This window comes from Taurulus bubalis (assembly GCF_910589615.1).
Source record: "Taurulus bubalis genome assembly, chromosome: 19".
NCBI lineage: Eukaryota > Metazoa > Chordata > Actinopteri > Perciformes > Cottidae > Taurulus > Taurulus bubalis.
This window is the reverse complement of record NC_136607.1, coordinates 21,798,970-21,822,974: the sequence shown is the minus strand read 5'-3', so window position 1 is coordinate 21,822,974 and position 24,005 is coordinate 21,798,970. Positions and strand designations below refer to the sequence as shown.

The 24,005-nt window shown below is 43.7% G+C and overlaps 1 protein-coding gene across 1 annotated transcript in view; it reads right to left on the bottom strand.

Annotated features, from left to right (window-relative positions):
- Positions 1-24,005, bottom strand: part of ttc28 (tetratricopeptide repeat domain 28) — a gene marked incomplete at both ends in the record, with an annotated part of 114,238 nt that overhangs the window by 31,689 nt on the left and 58,544 nt on the right. Inside the window, 9 exons of the mRNA XM_079235284.1 lie at positions 184-355; positions 449-602; positions 1,543-1,739; positions 8,786-8,882; positions 8,959-9,147; positions 10,411-10,632; positions 13,600-13,730; positions 13,808-14,080; positions 20,057-20,204. Of these exons, the coding sequence (XP_079091410.1) occupies positions 184-355; positions 449-602; positions 1,543-1,739; positions 8,786-8,882; positions 8,959-9,147; positions 10,411-10,632; positions 13,600-13,730; positions 13,808-14,080; positions 20,057-20,204 (1,583 nt within the window). The remainder of the gene's footprint in view (positions 1-183; positions 356-448; positions 603-1,542; positions 1,740-8,785; positions 8,883-8,958; positions 9,148-10,410; positions 10,633-13,599; positions 13,731-13,807; positions 14,081-20,056; positions 20,205-24,005) is intronic.

Below are 24,005 nucleotides of genomic sequence, written 5' to 3'. Positions count from 1 at the left end.
TTTTTATGGCTGTAACATTTAATCAAATGGAAATATTTAAGACGCCTTATCAGAAGAATTTAACATATATTTTTAAAACTTTTAAATCTCCACTGGACTATAAAAACAGTCAGCTTCTCATTTCTCTTTGAAGACAAACGTCATAAACGGTTTGTGTTTGGTGAGAGGAAGTGGGTCTCGGACCTGACGGCGTCTCTGTACTGTCCGAGGCAGTAGTGAGCGTAGCCGAGGTTGTGGCAAACCTTCCCTTCTCCCTCCAGGTCCTGCAGGCCCGGAGCCAGAGCCAGGTACTGCTGGTAGTACGGCAAGGCCTGAGCGTATTCGCCTCTCCAGCTGTGGAAGTTGCCCAAGTTTGCTGCAAGGGAAGAAAACAGTCATGAATCAATAAAAACACAAGATTCCCGCTCTTCCGTCCTTTGAAAGCGCCTGTGCCTCTGGTCCGGCTTGCCTAGTGCTCTGGCTTCGCTCTGGGTGTCCTGGAGCTCCCGTGCGATGGCGAGATGGTGGAGGTAGTGCTGCAGGGCTCGGTCCTGAGCGCCCAGCGCCTGGTAGGCCACGGCCAGGTTGCCATGCGTGGAGGCCTGGGACGGGCGATCGTTCACCTGGAAACAAAAAAACAAAAAACAAAACATTAATAGAAACCCTACGGGGGAAGACTAGGCGATTGTTATATAAAACTTTAAATCATAGCTTGTTTTATTTAAAAAGCCCCAAACTGCTGTATTTGGATGTATTGAACACCATAAGTAATATACAAGTGAAATATATGGTTTGGTACATGAGAAAATTAAAATGTCACAGATGTGCGCAAATACAAATTGTGGAGACCTTGTCTGAATGTTCTCTGTTCTAAACCCTCTCTAACTCTGTTCTGCTTCACTTTATCAAAGTCAACCTTTGCAGAGAGAATGTTCACATATTGTGTTATGATTTGGGTTAGAGAATGTTCACATATTGTGCTATGATTTGGGTTAGAGAATGTTCACATATTGTGCTATGATTTGGGTTAGAGAATGTTCACATATTGAGTTATGATTTGGGTTAGAGAATGTTCACATATTGTGCTATGATTTGGGTTTGAGAATGTTCACATATTGTGCTATGATTTGGGTTAGAGAATGTTCACATATTGAGTTATGATTTGGGTTAGAGAATGTTCACATATTGAGTTATGATTTGGGTTAGAGAATGTTCACATATTGTGCTATGATTTGGGTTTGAGAATGTTCACATATTGAGTTATGATTTGGGTTAGAGAGTGTTCACATATTGTGTTATGATTTGGGTTAGAGAATGTTCACATATTGAGCGATGATTAGGGTTAGAGAATGTTCACATTGTGCTATGATTTGGGTTAGAGAATGTTCACATATTGGGTTAGAGAATGTTCACATTGTGCTATGATTTGGGTGAGAGAATGTTCACATATTGGGTTAGAGAATGCACTTTTCGAGGAAAGGGCCTGAAAATAGGTGTTTTCAAAGGTTAAAAGAGACGTCACGGTGATGAACACGAGTGGAGCTGCTGCTGGGTTTGGTTCACCTCCAGAGAGATCTGCAGCTCCTGCCGGTGGAAGCGGACGGCCTGGTCGTAGACGCCCAGCGCGTGGTGAGCGTTGCCCATGTTGCCGTAGGCCCGGCCCTGGGCGGCGTAGTCGCTCAGCTCCTGGGCGAAGGACAGGTGGGCTTTGTGGAGCTTCAGCGCCGTCTCGTACTCGCCCTTCATCTGGTGGATGATGCCTGAGAGGGAGGAGAGAGGAGCGAGCAACAGAAATATCACGATGCTGTTGAGGAACATTAAAATGTTGTAAACCCACAACCGACAACCAACAGCCCACAACTCGCAACCCGCAACCCACAACCCACAACCAGCAACCCACAACCCGCAACCCACAACCAACAACCCACAACCCGCAACCCACAACCAACAACCCACAACCAGCAACCCACAACCCGCAACCCACAACCAACAACCCACAACCAGCAACCCACAACCCACAACCAACAACCCACAACCGACAACCAACAGCCCACAACTCGCAACCCGCAACCCACAACCCACAACCAGCAACCCACAACCCGCAACCCACAACCAACAACCCACAACCCGCAACCCACAACCAACAACCCACAACCAGCAACCCACAACCCGCAACCCACAACCAACAACCCACAACCAGCAACCCACAACCAACAACCCACAACCCACAACCAACAATCCACAACCAGCAACCCACAACCAACAACCCACAACCCACAACCAGCAACCCACAACCAGCAACCCACAACCAACAACCCATAACCCACAACCGACAACCCACAACCAGCAACCCACAACCCACAACCAACAACCCACAACCAGCAATCCACAACCAGCAACCCACAACCAACAACCCACAACCCACAACCAACAACCCACAACCAGCAATCCACAACCAGCAACCCACAACCAACAACCCACAACCAGCAACCCACAACCCACAACCCACAACCCGCAACCCATAACCAACAACCCATAACCCACAACCAGCAACCCATAACCCACAACCCACAACCAGCAACCCACAACCAACAACCCACAACCCACAACCCGCAACCAGCAACCCACATCCAATAACCCACAACCCGCAACCCATAACCCACAACCCACAACCCACAACCAACAACCCACAACCAACAACCCACAACCAGCAACCCACAACCAACAACCCACAACCCACAACCAACAACCCACAACCAGCAACCCACAACCAGCAACCCACAACCAACAACCCACAACCAACAACCCATAACCCACAACCAGCAACCCACAACCAGCAACCCACAACCAGCAACCCACAACCAACAACCCACAACCAACAACCCACAACCAACAACCCATAACCCACAACCAGCAACCCATAACCCCCAACCCACAACCAACAACCCACAACCAGCAACCCACAACCAACAACCCACAACCAGCAACCCATAACCCACAACCCACAACCGACAACCCACAACCCACATCCCACAACCAACAACCCACAACCAGCAACCAGCAACCAACAACCGAGTTTACAGAGTACACCAGTTAGGACAGAAGGAATGGAAGTTAAGGGAGAAGCTCCAGAGAGGAAGACAGCGGCTGAGAAAGTTGAGTGTGAGTGTGTGTGTGTGTGTGTGTGTGTGTGTGTGTCTGGGGTTAAGGGCCACCTTCATCTTCCCTCCCACAGTTTTTGTGTTTACACGCTAACAACTTGATTATAACCAGATTGAGGCAACGCTGTGATAATTGCCTCATGTAAACACCTTAATTAAGTTATCTCAGTCTAATTAAGGTCCAAATTATAACATAGTCATGTTACACGTCTACTTCACAGTCTTTAATAAATAAATAAAGCTGTTTTTATCATATTTTATTGTCTATTATGCGTTGGTCTCAAATTGTTTAAATTACAATAATGAAGTAAAATAAATAAAAAATAAATAAATGTAAATATAAAAAACTTATAAATCTTGTTTTAAGATAAAAGAATAAAATATTTTGCCAGTGGGGAATAAATAAATAAATGTAAGAAAACAAATACAATTAAAGCAACCCTTGGACCTGAGACCATGTGGCAGTAAAAGTACATGTTTCTCCAGTAGAGAGAGGACGGATGAAGGAAGGCGTCCAGACACCAGATGGACGAGGTGAGAGGTGGAGACCACGGTCGGACTCAAACGGGGAGCTTTGGCACTTTTCCAGCTTTGTTGTTCTCTTCCCGATCCGCATGTTGATATTTATGTTTTATCTGGTCAATAAATGCCATGAAAAGACCAACATTTAAATAAAAAAACACATCAATGAGCCTCACTGTTGCTCCTGTACACACACACACACACACACACACACACACACACACACACACACACACACACACACACACACACACACACACACACACACGCAAGAGCAGCAAATGTGGATTAATCCGCCACTGAAAATAGTCCCGAACAAATGCACCATTTCTCCCTGTTTGTTTGATGAAATTAAATACTTCACTATACTGTTTATATTTGAGAGCAAATGGGCTGAACGTGACACAGTTAATGTCACGCGTGTTGGTCAGATTAATGCCTTTACTTCTGTTTTATAAAGATCAATCATTTTGTGATTATTTGGTTTATACAAATACAAAAACAAATAAATAACGTTAGGCTGCTCACCAGCAAACCAAAAGAAAAACACAATTTCCCACAATGCTTTGGCTGTTTATCAGAATCAGAACCATTTATTTCCATGTATGTTTTCACATACAAGGAAATTGACCTGACGGGAGGTGCATACCATTTAACATTGAACAATAAACATAAAACAGAGTGCAATAAATGGCACTCATATTTGCATTAATTCAATATTTCATCACAATAATCAATGTTTTGAGAAGATTGCTATACAAATTAATGTTATTACTAGAATCATTATAATCAATGATGATTCAGTTTTTGTACAGAGTGTCTCACACTAAAGGAAAATTAATAATAATAATTCAAAAAAGCAAAAGCATAGGGAAATAAGAAGGTATGTTGAATTTAAAACAAACAAAAGCCGACTGAACGAAAGAATAATAAAACCAGTCGCACAAAAGACAATTCATTAAAATTAATAATTGCATCTTTAATTGGCGTATTATAGATTAGTGGGCAACCGGAGGAGGAAAACAAGCAAATCACGCTCCGTGAAAGAATAACGATTAATTCAGTTAATCTTTATTGTTCATTCCAGTCGTGCGGTTGAACGACTTGAGGAAGACGAGGTGCAGAAGGTTCTGCTTTTATGAAGAAGAAGAAACATCCATACGTGAGCGACACACACACACACACACACACACACACACACACACACACACACACACACACACACACACACACACACACACACACAGCTTTTGCTTAAATAGCGGAAAAAAATTAAATGTAGGTTTAGAAAAAAATGCAATGAAACCAAAACTGTTTTTAAGACTCTAAGTGAGGAAGAGGAGGAGGCGAGGCACCGTAAGGAAGAGGAGGAGGAGGCAGGATGAAGAAGATGAGGAGGAGGCAGCGAATAAGGAGACCTCGTTCATCGGGGTCTCCTTAAGAGGATTACAGAGAGGCCTGCGGAGATGGCTGGAATATCTGTTGCAGTGACACGTCTCGCCTCCTAAACGCTGCTGGAGGGGAGGAGCATGAGAGGTCAGGTGACATCTGAGGTCAGGTGACATCTGTAGTCAGGTGACATCTGAGGTCAGGTGACATCTGTAGTCAGGTGACATCTGAGGTCAGGTGACATCTAAGGTCAGGTGACATCTGAGGTCAGGTGACATCTGAAGTCAGGTGACATCTGTGGTCAGGTGACATCTGAGGTCAGGTGACATCTGAGGTCAGTTGACATCTGAGGTCAGGTGACATCTGAGGTCAGGTGACATCTGAGGTCAGGTGACATCTGAAGTCAGGTGACATCTGAGGTCAGGTGACATCTGTAGTCAGGTGACATCTGAGGTCAGGTGACATTTGAAGTCAGGTGACATCTGAGGTCAGGTGACATCTGAGGTCAGGTGACATCTGATGACGGGGGTTCGGCCTCATGCATCAGCACTCTGGTCACATGACCGTTAAAGATGCAGCAATAAATAATACTAAAATACAGCTTTCAATCGTACTGGGAGTGTGTGTGTGAAGAGTCAGGCTTTAAATGGGACCATCAGCACCAGTCAACACCAGTAAGACGGAAACAAGAGAGGAGAGGAGGAGGAAACAAAGGTGGAGAGGAGGACGAGATGAGGAAACAAGAGAGGAGGAAACAAAGGTGGAGAGGAGGACGAGATGAGGAAACAAGAGAGGAGGAAACAAAGGTGGAGAGGAGGATGAAGGTTTGTCACGTCAGCGTTGAGAGAGAAAGAGAATCATCCATAAATGATGAAGTGAATCACTGATCTGAACCGACTGCAAGTCTTCTGCCACTAAAGTGTCAAAGACAAAACCTCAACAACCTCAACAACCTCAACAACTTCAACAACGTCAACAACGTCAACAACCTCAACAACCTCAACAACTTCAACAACCTCAACAACTTCAACAACGTCAACAACCTCAACAACGTCAACAACCTCAACAACTTCAACAACCTCAACAACTTCAACAACGTCAACAACCTCAACAACGTCAACAACCTCAACAACGTCAACAACCTCAACAACCTCAACAACCTCAACAACTTCAACAACCTCAACAACTTCAACAACGTCAACAACCTCAACAACGTCAACAACCTCAACAACTTCAACAACCTCAACAACTTCAACAACTTCAACAACCTCAACAACTTCAACAACCTCAACAACTTCAACAACCTCAACAACCTCAACAACTTCAACAACCTCAACAACCTCAACAACCTCAACAACTTCAACAACCTCAACAACTTCAACAAACTCAACAACCTCAAAAACCTCAACAACTTCCACAACCTCAACAACTTCAACAACCTCAACAACCTCAACAACTTCAACAACCTCAACAACCTCAACAACCTCAACAACTTCAACAACCTCAACAACTTCAACAACTTCAACAACTTCAACAACCTCAAAAACCTCAACAACTTCAACAACCTCAACAACCTCAACAACTTCAACAACCTCAACAACCTCAACAACTTCAACAACCTCAACAACTTCAACAACTTCAACAACCTCAACAACGTCAACAACCTCAACAACTTCAACAACGTCAACAACCTCAACAATGTCAACAACCTCAACAACCTCAACAACTTCAACAACCTCAACAACTTCAACAACCTCAACAACTTCAACAACCTCAACAACTTCAACAACCTCAACAACTTCAACAACCTCAACAACCTCAACAACCTCAACAACTTCAACAACCTCAACAACTTCAACAAACTCAACAACTTCAACAAACTCAACAACCTCAAAAACCTCAACAACTTCCACAACCTCAACAACTTCAACAACCTCAACAACCTCAACAACTTCAACAACCTCAACAACTTCAACAACCTCAACAACCTCAACAACTTCAACAACCTCAACAACTTCAACAACCTCAACAACCTCAACAACTTCAACAACCTCAACAACCTCAACAACCTCAACAACTTCAACAACTTCAACAACCTCAACAACTTCAACAACCTCAACAACTTCAACAACTTCAACAACCTCAACAATCTCAACAACTTCAACAACTTCAACAACCTCAACAACTTCAACAACCTCAACAATCTCAACAACTTCAACAACCTCAACAACCTCAACAACCTCAACAACTTCAACAACTTCAACAACCTCAACAACTTCAACAACCTCAACAACTTCAACAATCTCAACAACTTCAACAATCTCAACAACTTCAACAACCTCAACAACTTCAACAACCTCAACAATCTCAACAACTTCAACAACCTCAACAACTTCAACAACTTCAACAACCTCAACAACCTCAACAACTTCAACAACCTCAACAACTTCAACAACCTCAACAACTTCAACAACTTCAACAACCTCAACAACTTTAACAACTTCAACAACCTCAACAACTTTAACAACTTCAACAACCTCAACAACTTCAACAACCTCAGCGACTTCCTAGTAGAGGAACATCAGAGCCGAGTGGTTTGTGTTATTCAGACTCTTTGCGGAAACTAAACACGAGACTCCATCGTAGTCAGAGCAGGAAATGTGTTCTTGATGCTGGAGAGTGAGCTCACATCACACACACACACACACACACACACACACACACACAGGTCGTCCACTCAGCACCGGAGTCGGGTTCTCCAGCTCTCAGATATCACTGTGGCCGCAGAAACCAGAACCCCGTTAATAAAACAGGAACGTCGATCGGCCAGAGAGGCGACTGCTGCAGTCATGTGACCGGTCACATGACCTACGGCCAGGGAGGAGGAAGTAGGACCTCCATCAGTAAACACCAGAGAGATGTTTCTATAGAGTTCTTCTTAAAGCTCCCTTATTGAATTTTCTATGAACCGTTTCAAACAGCACACCGTCGGTTCAGATCGCATTGAACTGAATATGAACCAGTTATTTAAAGACACTGTTGTTGTTGTTGTTGACTCTCAAGTCTTTTCTTCTTTTATTGAGCACATGCACGCCTGTTTTGTTTTACAGAAAAAGAAATCTGCCACCCTCCCCCTGCTTGTTGTCATCTACGTCGACGACGTCTACGTTTCCTCGAGGGTGCAGTCTGAATAACGAGACGCTCCCTCCTCCTCTTCCTCCTCCTCATTATTAGTTTTTCTCCTTCTTTAAAACAAGCTGCTAAAATAGATGCAACAGCAGCGCAAAGCAAATCCAGATTTAATGACACAAGAGGCCAACAAGGTAAATCCCAAAGGACGTGTTGAAGAAGACTTGAAACTAGAGACTGAGACATAAACTGTTTACAATGTTTACTGAGGGAATACATCAAGTAGAGTCATTTATATAGACTTCTATCCAACCAGAGGAGTCGCCCCCTGGTGGTCAGGAGAGAGAATGCAGCTTTAACACATGAAGCATAGACTTCTATCCAACCAGAGGAGTCGCCCCCTGGTGGTCAGGAGAGAGAATGCAGCTTTAAGACTCTCCAGCGTTGACCTCACTTTTCCTTGGGAAACGTCCCCAAAAAGCTTCAGCACAACTGCTGTTCATTACTTGGTCACATCATCTCAATTTAAACCATCAAACAAACACAGACATGAAGAAAAGTTAATGTCACACACGCGTGTTCCTCGTGGCCCGTGATGAACTCACCCAGGTTGGACGACGCCCGGCCCTGAGCCGCTCGGTCCTGCAGCTCCTGAGCGATGTCCAGCTGGTGCTGGTGGTGCAGCCGGGCTCTCTCCAGGTCCTGAGGGTTCAGGGCCACCGTGAACATTCATAAAGAAACAGCTGACCGCGTCGCCCTCCGTGATGTTGACACCAACCTGCATGCAGCGCGCGGCGTGGCCCAGCCCGGCGTACGCCCTCATCTCGATGGCCCGGTCGCCCAGCTGCTGAGCCGATTCCAGCACACGCGTGTGGTACGATATGGCCTTGTCGAAGTCGCGCTGGGAGTGGAAGGCGCTGCCCAGGTTGCTGTAGGCCCGCGCCTCCTCCCGCCGGTTCTCCAGGGACTGCAACCACAGACATCAGGACGTCGCCCCACAGATCACATGTTATTCATGCTCCTCAAAGGACTTTGAAAAGACTCGATAAAAACATCGCCATTGGCTTCGGCACATTAAAAGCAGACGTTAATAAAGAAATGCAGCTACATGTGCACTCTGCAGAACTGAGGACAGGAAACACATTTCACTGTTTAGAGCAATGGACTCGGAGAAAAATGTTTTATGTTTCAAGCTGCAACTAAAATGACTTCATCTCAGTCCGAAGATGGGACTTTACTCTGGTGTAACTGTGGACAGATGGTGGATCAGCATGTCGGGAGGCCGTGGCGTGGAGCGAGAGGAGCGCTGGCTCGCTGTGACGCTTCGCCCAGCAGAACAGGGAAAATACAAAAGTCACATAAAAAGTGAAATGTGCTCGGATGATTTGTTTTTTGTTATGTTTGTTTGTGTAACTTTTGCCATATGAACACACACACACACACACACACATTACGCTTCTCTCCATAATAATCTCCAAATTAAATTACTGGATGCCGCCAATGGCTTCATGTTCATAAGAACATGTGATTTCCATCAAAACACACGGCTTCTTTTTCTCTCCACAAGGCAGCAAAAGAAACCAAAAGAAACCAATGAATCAATTGATCCATCAAGAAAACATTTCTGATTTTAGTTATTTAATTTGAAGAACCACCTGCTTTTATTTAAGATATTAGGATGTTAAGTCCCGGGGAGAGAAAGTATTTTAAAACATTTATTTCAATGGTTTTATACATTTGAACCCATCTTAAGTATTTAATCCACATTTTGGGTCGAGTGCAGTGTGCATAAGATTCACACCAGGCCAATATACATTATTAATATGTTATATATTTATATATAAGAGAGAAATTGTGTGTAAATAAACGTCTACTGCCATTTCCACGTCACTTTATTAGATCTTTATTGAGAAGAGATTCACATTCGACAAGTCAAAACTTTGTTTTATGTGTGTGTGTGTGTGTGATTGTAAACATATCCAAAAACCCAATGAATGCATTAAATGAGCTTTCTCTCTCTGTCTTCACACCAGATTCACTGTTGGAGCCGACGAACATGAGAACAATGCAAACCGTTAAATAAAAGACAACGGAGCCAAAGTGTTCTCAGTGAGTGTGTGTGTGTGTGTGTGTGTGTGTGTGTGTTGTTAATGGCGGTCTCTGGCTCAGAGGAAGAGGAGCCATCAGGAAGCTTCATATTGGTATGTTCATGATTTGATGAGCTCTGTACCTTAGCGATGTCCACGTGTTGCTCGTGGCACTGCACGGCGTTGCCGAAGTCGCCCAGAGCCGTGTACACGGCGCCCATGTTGCCCAGCTGCCGCGCCTCGGACAGCCGGCACTGCGTCTGCCGGGCCAGCAGCACGCACTGCCTGTGGCTGGCCAGCGCGTTGGGGAAGTCTCCGATAGACGTGTACACGTGGCCCAGGCTGCTGAGGGCGCCGGACGCAGCCTAGCACACACACACACACACACACACACACACACACACACACACACACACACACACACACACACACACACACACAGAGTTAGAATCCACCAAGAACGCACACAACCACACAAGGAGTGCAGTTTGATTTCAGGGTTTAAACACAGAATGATGCCTCAGTTTGTCACAACTTGCGTCGTATTTTTTTAAATTTTCTTCCGGTTCTCTCTCTTAGTACACTAAAACATATTGCAGCTGTAGTGGAGTACACAGTGTGGTGTAGTACTTTGACTTTACAATAGTTTAAGTACACTAAAACATATTGCAGCTGTAGTGGAGTACACAGTGTGGTGTAGTACTTTGACTTTACAATAGTTTAAGTACACTAAAACATATTGCAGCTGTAGTGGAGTACACAGTGTGGTGTTGTACTTTGATCTGAATCCTATTCTCAGGTTTCTGTGGTTCTTTTGAAACTCTCTTTCGGTTTCAAACACTTCTGATGATTCTTCTCCCGCTGATTACAGACAGACGTCTTCAGGCGGAGCGATGCCGTGCAAATCATGTGAGTGTCTCACACACACACACACACACACACACACACACACACACACACACACACACAATGAGAAATTCTGACATAAACACATACTTTGCTCCGCTTCGTCAAAAACTGATGCTTCAGTTTAAATTATTTTTAATAAATAATAAATTAGACACTCTGTCCCTTTAAATCAGAGGCTAAAAATGAAAACAGCCAAATTGACCTTCAGTGGAATTTACTTTCTAATTAAAAACGGGACAAACTGCTTTTCTCACTGCTGTTCACGTGTGTGTGTGTGTGTGTGTGTGTGTGTGTGTGTGTGTGTGTGTGAAAGACAACAGCACACGCCAACTGAAATCCCAATTTCCAGCAAAGTGATGAGCGTAAACACATGAAATCCAGTTGACACATCTCTCCTAGGCAGAAAGAGGGAGATTTAATAAATGACGAGGATGCCTCTCTCTGTGTGTGTGTGTGTGTGTGTGTGTGTGTGTGTGTGTGTGTGTGTGTGTGTGTGTGTGTGTGTGTGTACAGTCAACTGGCCAGACAAGTGTTTGATTTCCCTCAAGGACACGATGGTTTCCCCCTGAACGAGAAAAACACACAAAATAAATCCAATCATGTGGAATCATGTGTGTGTGTGTGTGTGTGTGTGTAACACACCGTTTACGTCTGTGTTTATATACGTAAGAAAAAGATGGAGAGACCGACAACACTAAAACTTTGACATGCTTGTTTATTATTATTATTATTATTATTATTATGAAGCATCAAACTCTCTGATTTCTTTTAATGCAATAAATACAAAGTCCAGGGAACAAGTGACTCCAATAGACATCGTTGCCTATAAACGAGCAATTGTACTCTATTACATGTGTATGTGGTGTGTGTGTGTGTGTGTGTGTGTGTGTGTGTGTGTGTGTGTTAACCAGCTCTTTGTTTGGGAAGCCCGCGTCTGGAAACAGAAGCAGAACACACAGCGGGAGGAATGGATTCCTGCTGACGGCCGCGTGTCAGCGCCTCAGGCTGAGCACCTGTAAGAGGAGCTCGATAACACACACACACACACACACACTCACACACACTCACACACACACACACACACACACACACACACACACAGTCTCCTGTCTGAGATCCTAGCTGCTCAACACGATGTGTTTCATTGAAGTGAATTTACTCAAAGCCTCATTCGTCTCACTGGCAGGTGCTCAACCCGCCGCTCCACATGCATGTGTGTGTGTGTGTGTGTGTGTGTGTGTGTGTGTGTGTGTGTGTGTGTGATATCGAGCTGCTGCTGTGGACGATGCTGCTTTACGAGCATCTTAACAACAACAAGACGTATAAGAACAATAATAATAATCGGCCCAGTTTTGAAACTGCAGAAACAATATTGATCAAAAGATATTGAGTGTTTCATTTTGTTAAGTAGAAAGAGAATATGAACGTTTATTATGTCACTCTTTCTAAGAAGAATTATCGAGTTGTCCAAATAAAATAACATGAATGTTTTTAATAATAATAATTAAAAAACAAAATATATATAATGAAATAAACCGCACACATGAAAGATAAGATGACATTTATCCACCTGGTTCACCAACAGATGAGCACAAAGAAACTCTGATGTGCAGACGGAGAGAACACACAGAAGATCGAAGGTGACAACAGCAAACATTATTGATTAACACACACACACACACACACACACGCACACACACACACACTCACACACTCACACACACACACACACTCACACACACACACACACACTCACACACACACACACACACTCACACACACACACACACACACACACACTCACACACACACACACACACACTCACACACACACACACACACTCTCACACACACACTCTCACACACACACACAGTTCACGCCCCACAACTCGCTGATGGTGAGTCTTGGAGTCATTTTGGGTTCTAAGGTTCTGAGGTTCTACGGTTCTAAGGTTCTACGGTTCCTGACACAACAGAACCGATGAGTCCGTCTGCTCTCAAACACACGCAGGAAGTTACACAGGAAACGACGTCACACAACTTTTCACTGCATGAAAGCTTCCAGCCAGCAGAGGGCCAGGTCCTGACCGTCTGCTTCATTACTGTGTTGTGTTTTACTGCAAAGAACTTCATCACATGGTTTTGGACCCGGTTCAGACGCTGCATGATGCAGGCTACTCAGCTAAAAGGCTAACAGGCTAAAAGGCTAACAGGCTAAAAGGCTAACAGGCTAAAAGGCTAAAAGGCTAAAAGGCTAACAGGCTGAAAGGCTAAAAGGCTCATTGTAATTACAAACGTCGCTTTAACCTGTTGAAGCGATTATCTAGCATCAAGGAGCTCGTTAAAAACAAGAGTCAGCAGCTGCAGGACTCAGAACCCGACATTACAGGACCCGGATGGGTCTGGACCCCAGCTGGACATACCTCCCTGTCCTTGAGCTTCATGGCGAGCACCAGCTGGTTCCTGTGATTGGCCAGCGCTTCCCTGTAGCTGCCTTTGGAGAAGAGGGCGGAGCCGAGGTTCCCGTGGGCGCGGCATTCACCGGACTGGTCGCCTGCGGACAGAGAGACAACTGAGTTCTTTGTCCGTCCCCTCTCCCCCCCCCCCCTCCCCCCCCTCCCCCCTCCATACCTAAGGTCTTGGTGACCTCCAGGTCCTGCTGCATGTAGGCCACGCTCTTGTCCGCGTTGCCCAGCGACCAGTAGGCCGAGCTCAGGGCCGAGAACACGGAGCCGCGCAGCTTCAGGGAGCAGGTGCCGATCTTCAGCCCGGCCTCCAGCACCACCACCGAGGCGCCGTGGGAGCCGTGGGTCAGCAGCTCCTGGCCGATGACGGACACCACCACAAAGGGGCTCTTGTCCAGCTTCATCCTCTGCAGCTGCCGGTACGTCGGCTCCAGGGAGTCTGAGGAGGAAGCACAGCGGTGAGGAGAGAGAGCGGGTCGTCCTTGGAGGCGCTGACCTTCTGGGAGAAGCTTGGAATGAGTTAACTGGAGAGGTCAAATGTCATTCTGTGCCTTCATGTTTCTGACAATTATAATAAAGTTGACTTTTTGGTTCCTGCTTAGATCTTAAGAAGTGGACATAGACGTCACTCGCTGGGTATTGGACCGCCGCTCTGAAGGCTTGAGTTTGGCGATTTCGCCATCTTGGATTACGTTTACCTTTGTCATGTTCTTTTGCAACCAAAGAACAGAAGTGACCGTATCTGGACTGAGGAGGAGCGACGAAGAGACGCTGTATACGACTCTGTCAGAGACCTGTCAATCACCTTTAGCCCCGCCCTAAAGCGTCCCCTGCTTTATGGTCTGTTTGACTCTAAATGACCATCATTTACTAAATGAACATCATGTTGTATTGAAGAAGACTTGAAACTAGAGATTGAGACATGAACTCATGTTTACAATGTTTACTGAGGGAATACATCAAGAGAAGTAGAGTCATTTATATAGACTTCTATACAACCAGAGGAGTCGCCCCCTGGTGGTCAGGAGAGAGAATGCAGCTTTAACACATGAAGCATAGACTTCTATACAACCAGAGGAGTCGGCCCCTGGTGGTCAGGAGAGAGAATGCAGCTTTAACACATGAAGCATAGACTTCTATACAACCAGAGGAGCATCTTTTAAGAGCCTTATTACCTATAACACTTATTACAAGGACCTTAACATGAACCCACATTTCTGTTTTATTTATGGAACTAAAAAGTAAAATAAAAAATATTCAATATCAACTATCAATTTAGTTTTCCTACATTGGTGCTACATTTAAGAGAGAGATCTCAGATAGCAGTCACACACACACACACACACACACACACACACACACACGTGAAATGTGTTATTGACAAAAGACGCCTACAGATGGCGGGACATTGAGAGTTGACTGTTTACTCATTTTAATTATTTCCTGAAGGATCATCACTCAGAGGTAGAAAGGCTGTGAGATAACGGTTCATTATTTCTCAATAATTAACACAACTGTAGTTGTTTAGGTAAAACACCATCTGTGCTATTTGGAGCTGAAAGCTTTTGTATTGCAAAGTGTTCACAATAATTGAATTCCAAACTCTCATCTACAAGAAGAACAGATACGTGACACAAACACCATATTATATGTGTGTTACATAAGATTTAGGCACCAAATATCAGATATTAAACGGCCCTTCATTGCTTCTGCTGAGCTCCTGCAGCGTCCTGCTGACTCACAACCTGCCAGACGTCAGACGGGACCCTGCAGAGTCGCCTGCTGGACCACAGAGCACTCAGGGGTCAGCAGGCCGTCTTCCCCCCGTCACACTGAGAGGGACGGGGTTTACCTGGAGACCCTCCAGCAGGCCCGGGGACATGTTACAGGACGTTTACCTGGAGACCCTCCAGTAGGCCCGGGGACATGTTGCAGGACGTTTACCTGGAGACCCTCCAGCAGGCCCGGGGACATGTTGCAGGACGTTTACCTGGAGACCCTCCAGCAGGCCCGGGGACATGTTGCAGGACGTTTACCTGGAGACCCTCCAGCAGGCCCGGGGACATGTTGCAGGACGTTTACCTGGAGAGCCTCCAGCAGGCCCGGGGACATGTTGCAGGACGTTCAGCCCTTTTCTTTGAGCATTTAACAGCAACGAATGCACCAAAGCATGCAGGTTATACGAATGCAAATAACTACTCGATGGTTTTAATTAATAAGCAATAAAAAGCACATTAGTCGAGTTTAATAGACTCCAAATACATAAACAGACAAAAAAGGTAAATATATGGCACTGTTTGACAAAACTGACGTTTCATAACTCATTCAATCACGTCTTTTTTTGTCTCGTGGTTTTATTTTCTACTAATATTCCATCAGAAAACATTTTCTGATGCTTTCCAGACGACGCAACACTTCACATCAGGTCGTATTTATTTGCATTGCATGCCAACGGGATGAGCTGCAGCCTTCTCCGTAAGTCTCATAGCGATACCGACGCTAAATACAAAATAGGTTGCGATGTAAAATGTTGCCAATTTGAAGCCGGCTTAGTAAACACCCCCCGGTAAGAATGGGAAAGATTGCCTCTACCTCCCAACAACCTCTCGGCACATCATCCTATAAAAAGAGACATCAGCAGACCCAGCAGGAGGCCGATGACCCCGAGGAGGAACCTCGTCCACGCTGCAGCTCTTCCTGCATGTTGCTGACTCAAGCATGACAACTCCTGCTAACGCTAGATACTCGGCATCTTAGCTTTGAAGCTTATGGGAGATGGAGTTTTTTCTTTTTGAGGTCGCAGCCCCCGGACAGCAGAACAACCTCCCACAGTGCATCAGATCTGCTCAGTGCCGCTCCTGCAGGAGTTCAGGCTCCCTGCATGTCGCTGCCGCTGATCAGACTCACGGCACCGACATGGAGTGTTGGTTTCTGTTCAGGGACACAAAGCCTTGTTTGTCTCTTGGCACAACCTTTGTTTTCAGGACGACATCGCATTGAATACTAGTTAGATTTAGGCAACAAAACCACTTAGTTAGGTTAAGACAAAACTCCATGGTTGGCCTTAAAATACCTACCAACAGTAAGATTTAGATAACTAAACCACCAACAGTAAGATTTAGATAACTAAACCACCAACAGTTAGGTTTAGATAACTAAACCACCAACAGTTAGGTTTAGATAACTAAACCACCAACAGTTAGGTTTAGATAACTAAACCACCAACAGTTAGGTTTAGATAACTAAACCACCAACAGTTAGGTTTAGATAACTAAACCACCAACAGTAAGATTTAGATAACTAAACCACCAACAGTAAGATTTAGATAACTAAACCACCAACAGTAAGATTTAGATAACTAAACCACCAACAGTTAGGGTTAGATAACTAAACCACCAACAGTAAGATTTAGATAACTAAACCACCAACAGTTAGGGTTAGATAACTAAACCACCAACAGTTAGGGTTAGATAACTAAACCACCAACAGTTAGGTTTAGATAACTAAACCACCAACAGTTAGGGTTAGATAACTAAACCACCAACAGTTAGGTTTAGATAACTAAACCACCAACAGTTAGGTTTAGATAACTAAACCACCAACAGTAAGATTTAGATAACTAAACCACCAACAGTAAGATTTAGATAACTAAACCACCAACAGTTAGGTTTAGATAACTAAACCACCAACAGTTAGGGTTAGATAACTAAACCACCAACAGTTAGGGTTAGATAACTAAGCTCTGACTATTAGTCACGTGGATTCATTTGATTTGTTCGTCCACCACTAAAAAAGCTCTAAATGAACTTTCCTTTGACATTATTTTTCGTGCTGATCGACACAAACAAACCTGGCATTTCGTGTCCCCGGTACACGAAACCAGTAGACTGCATTTCGTGACTATTTCAGAGTGATCGCTATCAATGACAACCGAGTGGTTTCCCTCCACAACACGCTCCGCCTCACAGGGAAATCCTGTGAATAGACGATGTGCTCCGCAGTGCACGAGCAGAGGCAGAACCTCACGTGCGCAGACATTAGCTGGAGCTTGCCAAGCAGACGGCTATTCCCAGGAAGCCGTGCTCTCATTTCGATACAGCTGAAGGGTAAAAACATAATCCTGAGCCAACCCCAGCCTGCAAACCATTCTTGAGCGTATGCACTCTTCCTTCATCTTCTCTAGCTGGTGGGAGCTGCACATTGAAGTGCACTGGGAACTGTGGGATGCACAGATCAATGACACACAAGAATCTACAGTAGCTTGTAAATATTTCATCATGAGAAGAAGATCCATGCTAACAAACCCGGCGGCGAAGCGAAGCCCTGGCGGTGCTTTACTCTCAGCTCGTTATATTCTCCTCATCAGAAAACAAACTATTTGAAAAATCTCAAACATTCGTCATATCTTCACTAAATTAGTACTTTCTGCCTCTTTGCCCTCCGAAAACTCAAAGTAACGTTTTTGAAATGTTGCAATACTTCAACAAAAATAGATACATTTTTATAAATGCTCTGGATATTTTTTATGTTGTGCTGTAAAGATGTTCTTCTTCGTCGATGTGCAAAGTTTACAATTATGGTAGAAAAAATAAATGTAATATTACGGAGCCGGGGAAAGTAATATATTAAGGAAAACATTTGGGAATTCATGAGAAGAAAATCTTGGATATTCTCTGATATTTCAAATTTAAATTCACGAGGAAACAATGTGATAGTCTCTGGGATTGAAAGTGTAAATTCATTGGGAAAAACTCACAAATTCCTGAGAAAAAACGTTGATATTCTCTGAAATGTAAGTAGTTAAAGTACAGGACCCCCAAGAACAATAACAACACTCGCTACCCGATCCATGCATCCCGTCCAATCACTGGAATGCAAATATTTCACGCTGCAAAATCCCACCAATGAAGCGACGGCGCGTGTTTGACGCACTGGTATCGGGCCCTGAGAACAGACTCATAGTCATACCACTGACCTGAGAACAGACTCATAGTCATACTGCTGACCTGAGAACAGACTCATAGTCATACCACTGACCTGAGAACAGACTCATAGTCATACCACTGACCTGAGAACAGACTCATAGTCATACCACTGACCTGAGAACAGACTCATAGTTATACTGCTGACCTGAGAACAGACTCATAGTCATACCACTGACCTGAGAACAGACTCATAGTTATACTGCTGACCTGAGAACAGACTCATAGTCATACCACTGACCTGAGAACAGACTCATAGTTATACTGCTGACCTGAGAACAGACTCATAGTCATACCACTGACCTGAGAACAGACTCATAGTTATACTGCTGACCTGAGAACAGACTCATAGTCATACCACTGACCTGAGAACAGACTCATAGTTATACTGCTGACCTGAGAACAGACTCATAGTCATACCACTGACCTGAGAACAGACTCATAGTCATACCACTGACCTGAGAACAGACTCATAGTCATACTGCTGACCTGAGAACAGACTCATAGTCATACCACTGACCTGAGAACAGACTCATAGTCATACCACTGACCTGAGAACAGACTCATAGTCATACCACTGACCTGAGAACAGACTCATAGTTATACCACTGACCTGAGAACAGACTCATAGTCATACCACTGACCTGAGAACAGACTCATAGTCATACCACTGACCTGAGAACAGACTCATAGTTATACTGCTGACCTGAGAACAGACTCATAGTCATACCACTGACCTGAGAACAGACTCATAGTTATACTGCTGACCTGAGAACAGACTCATAGTCATACTGCTGACCTGAGAACAGACTCATAGTCATACCACTGACCTGAGAACAGACTCATAGTCATACCACTGACCTGAGAACAGACTCATAGTCATACCACTGACCTGAGAACAGACTCATAGTCATACCACTGACCTGAGAACAGACTCATAGTTATACTGCTGACCTGAGAACAGACTCATAGTCATACTGCTGACCTGAGAACAGACTCATAGTCATACCACTGACCTGAGAACAGACTCATAGTTATACTGCTGACCTGAGAACAGACTCATAGTCATACCACTGACCTGAGAACAGACTCATACATGAGTCCAATTTCCCCTTCTCCAAGTTTCTCTTTTCTGTTTCGTCTGCCTCGCTTGTTTTACTTATTTTCTACATCTCCCTTTATCTTTATCGTCTCTTTTCTGCCTCTTTGTCGACATCAAAACGTGCATCCATTTCTTTGAGACGTGTGAACCATCAGAGGGTTCCTTTCTTTTGTTTTTTGTTTATTCTCATCCCAGAGGAGAGCCGCTGAATAACAGAACAAAAGGAAAAAGTGGAAACTCGACGGTTCAGACTCAACGTCTCACTCTGCTCTCCTGCAACTTGGGGACATGAAGTTCTGCTCAAGGAAACAAATAGAAAGCGTAGCAGTACCTCTGAGGGGCGACTTCATGGCGGCCTCCACCATGCCCACCAGCAGCTGCAGGCTCTTGGGGTCCTGGGCGAGGCCGGAGGAGAACGCAGCCAGGGCGTCGGCGTGCCGGCCGAGGTACTGCAGGGCGACCCCCTGCCGAAAGTAGGCCTGCAGGGAGAGGAACGGGACGGGTTAGTTCAGGCTTTTACACAAGGTGTGTGGCTTTAGGAACTACACCACCAACAGTTATGTTTAAGCAACTAAACCACCAACAGTTAGCTTTGAGCAACTAAACCACCAACAGTTAGCTTTGAGCAACTAAACCACCAACAGTTAGCTTTGAGCAACTAAACCACCAACAGTTAGCTTTGAGCAACTAAACCACCAACAGTTATGTTTAAGCAACTAAACCACCAACAGTTAGCTTTAAGCAACTAAACCACCAACAGTTAGCTTTAAGCAACTAAACCACCAACAGTTAGCTTTAAGCAACTAAACCACCAACAGTTATGTTTAAGCAACTAAACCACCAACAGTTAGCTTTAAGCAACTAAACCACCAACAGTTAGCTTTAAGCAACTAAACCACCAACAGTTAGCTTTAAGCAACTAAACCACCAACAGTTAGCTTTAAGCAACTAAACCACCAACAGTTAGCTTTGAGCAACTAAACCACCAACAGTTAGCTTTAAGCAACTAAACCACCAACAGTTAGCTTTAAGCAACTAAACCACTAACAGTTAGCTTTAAGCAACTAAACCACCAACAGTTAGCTTTGAGCAACTAAACCACCAACAGTTAGCTTTAAGCAACTAAACCACCAACAGTTAGCTTTAAGCAACTAAACCACCAACAGTTATGTTTAAGCAACTAAACCACCAACAGTTAGCTTTGAGCAACTAAACCACCAACAGTTAGCTTTGAGCAACTAAACCACCAACAGTTAGCTTTAAGCAACTAAACCACCAACAGTTATGTTTAAGCAACTAAACCACCAACAGTTATGTTTAAGCAACTAAACCACCAACAGTTAGCTTTGAGCAACTAAACCACCAACAGTTAGCTTTGAGCAACTAAACCACCAACAGTTAGCTTTAAGCAACTAAACCACCAACAGTTAGCTTTAAGCAACTAAACCACCAACAGTTATGTTTAAGCAACTAAACCACCAACAGTTATGTTTAAGCAACTAAACCACCAACAGTTAGCTTTGAGCAACTAAACCACCAACAGTTAGCTTTGAGCAACTAAACCACCAACAGTTAGCTTTGAGCAACTAAACCACCAACAGTTAGCTTTGAGCAACTAAACCACCAACAGTTATGTTTAAGCAACTAAACCACCAACAGTTAGCTTTAAGCAACTAAACCACCAACAGTTAGCTTTAAGCAACTAAACCACCAACAGTTAGCTTTAAGCAACTAAACCACCAACAGTTATGTTTAAGCAACTAAACCACCAACAGTTAGCTTTAAGCAACTAAACCACCAACAGTTAGCTTTAAGCAACTAAACCACCAACAGTTAGCTTTAAGCAACTAAACCACCAACAGTTAGCTTTAAGCAACTAAACCACCAACAGTTAGCTTTGAGCAACTAAACCACCAACAGTTAGCTTTAAGCAACTAAACCACCAACAGTTAGCTTCAAGCAACTAAACCACTAACAGTTAGCTTTAAGCAACTAAACCACCAACAGTTAGCTTTGAGCAACTAAACCACCAACAGTTAGCTTTAAGCAACTAAACCACCAACAGTTAGCTTTAAGCAACTAAACCACCAACAGTTATGTTTAAGCAACTAAACCACCAACAGTTAGCTTTGAGCAACTAAACCACCAACAGTTAGCTTTGAGCAACTAAACCACCAACAGTTAGCTTTAAGCAACTAAACCACCAACAGTTATGTTTAAGCAACTAAACCACCAACAGTTAGCTTTGAGCAACTAAACCACCAACAGTTAGCTTTAAGCAACTAAACCACCAACAGTTATGTTTAAGCAACTAAACCACCAACAGTTAGCTTTGAGCAACTAAACCACCAACAGTTAGCTTCGAGCAACTAAACCACCAACAGTTAACTTTGAGCAACTAAACCACCAACAGTTAGCTTTAAGCAACTAAACCACCAACAGTTAGCTTTGAGCAACTAAACCACCAACAGTTAGCTTTGAGCAACTAAACCACTAACAGTTAGTTTTGAGCAACTAAACCACCAACAGTTAGCTTTGAGCAACTAAACCACCAACAGTTAGCTTTGAGCAACTAAACCACCAACAGTTATGTTTAAGCAACTAAACCACCAACAGTTAGCTTTGAGCAACTAAACCACCAACAGTTATGTTTAAGCAACTAAACCACCAACAGTTAACTTTGAGCAACTAAACCACCAACAGTTAGCTTTCAGCAACTAAACCACCAACAGATAGCTTTAAGCAACTAAACCACCAACAGTTAGCTTTGAGCAACTAAACCACCAACAGTTATGTTTAAGCAACTAAACCACCAACAGTTAGCTTTAAGCAACTAAACCACCAACAGTTATGTTTAAGCAACTAAACCACCAACAGTTATGTTTAAGCAACTAAACCACCAACAGTTAGCTTTGAGCAACTAAACCACCAACAGTTAGCTTTGAGCAACTAAACCACCAACTGTTATGTTTAAGCAACTAAACCACCAACAGTTAGCTTTGAGCAACTAAACCACCAACAGTTATGTTTAAGCAACTAAACCACCAACAGTTAGCTTTGAGCAACTAAACCACCAACAGTTAGCTTTGAGCAACTAAACCACCAACAGTTAGCTTTGAGCAACTAAACCACCAACTGTTATGTTTAAGCAACTAAACCACCAACAGTTAGCTTTAAGCAACTAAACCACCAACAGTTATGTTTAAGCAACTAAACCACCAACAGTTAACTTTGAGCAACTAAACCACCAACAGTTAGCTTTGAGCAACTAAACCACCAACAGTTAGCTTAGAGCAACTAAACCACCAACTGTTATGTTTAAGCAACTAAACCACCAACAGTTAGCTTTGAGCAACTAAACCACCAACAGTTATGTTTAAGCAACTAAACCACCAACAGTTAGCTTTGAGCAACTAAACCACCAACAGTTAGCTTTGAGCAACTAAACCACCAACAGTTAGCTTTGAGCAACTAAACCACCAACAGTTAGCTTTGAGCAACTAAACCACCAACAGTTAGCTTTGAGCAACTAAACCACCAACTGTTATGTTTAAGCAACTAAACCACCAACAGTTAGCTTTGAGCAACTAAACCACCAACAGTTAGCTTTAAGCAACTAAACCACCAACAGTTAGCTTTAAGCAACTAAACCACCAACAGTTATGTTTAAGCAACTAAACCACCAACAGTTAGCTTTGAGCAACTAAACCACCAACAGTTAGCTTTGAGCAACTAAACCACCAACAGTTAGCTTTAAGCAACTAAACCACCAACAGTTATGTTTAAGCAACTAAACCACCAACAGTTAGCTTTGAGCAACTAAACCACCAACAGTTAGCTTTAAGCAACTAAACCACCAACAGTTATGTTTAAGCAACTAAACCACCAACAGTTAGCTTTGAGCAACTAAACCACCAACAGTTAGCTTCGAGCAACTAAACCACCAACAGTTAACTTTGAGCAACTAAACCACCAACAGTTAGCTTTAAGCAACTAAACCACCAACAGTTAGCTTTGAGCAACTAAACCACCAACAGTTAGCTTTGAGCAACTAAACCACTAACAGTTAGTTTTGAGCAACTAAACCACCAACAGTTAGCTTTGAGCAACTAAACCACCAACAGTTAGCTTTGAGCAACTAAACCACCAACAGTTATGTTTAAGCAACTAAACCACCAACAGTTAGCTTTGAGCAACTAAACCACCAACAGTTATGTTTAAGCAACTAAACCACCAACAGTTAACTTTGAGCAACTAAACCACCAACAGTTAGCTTTCAG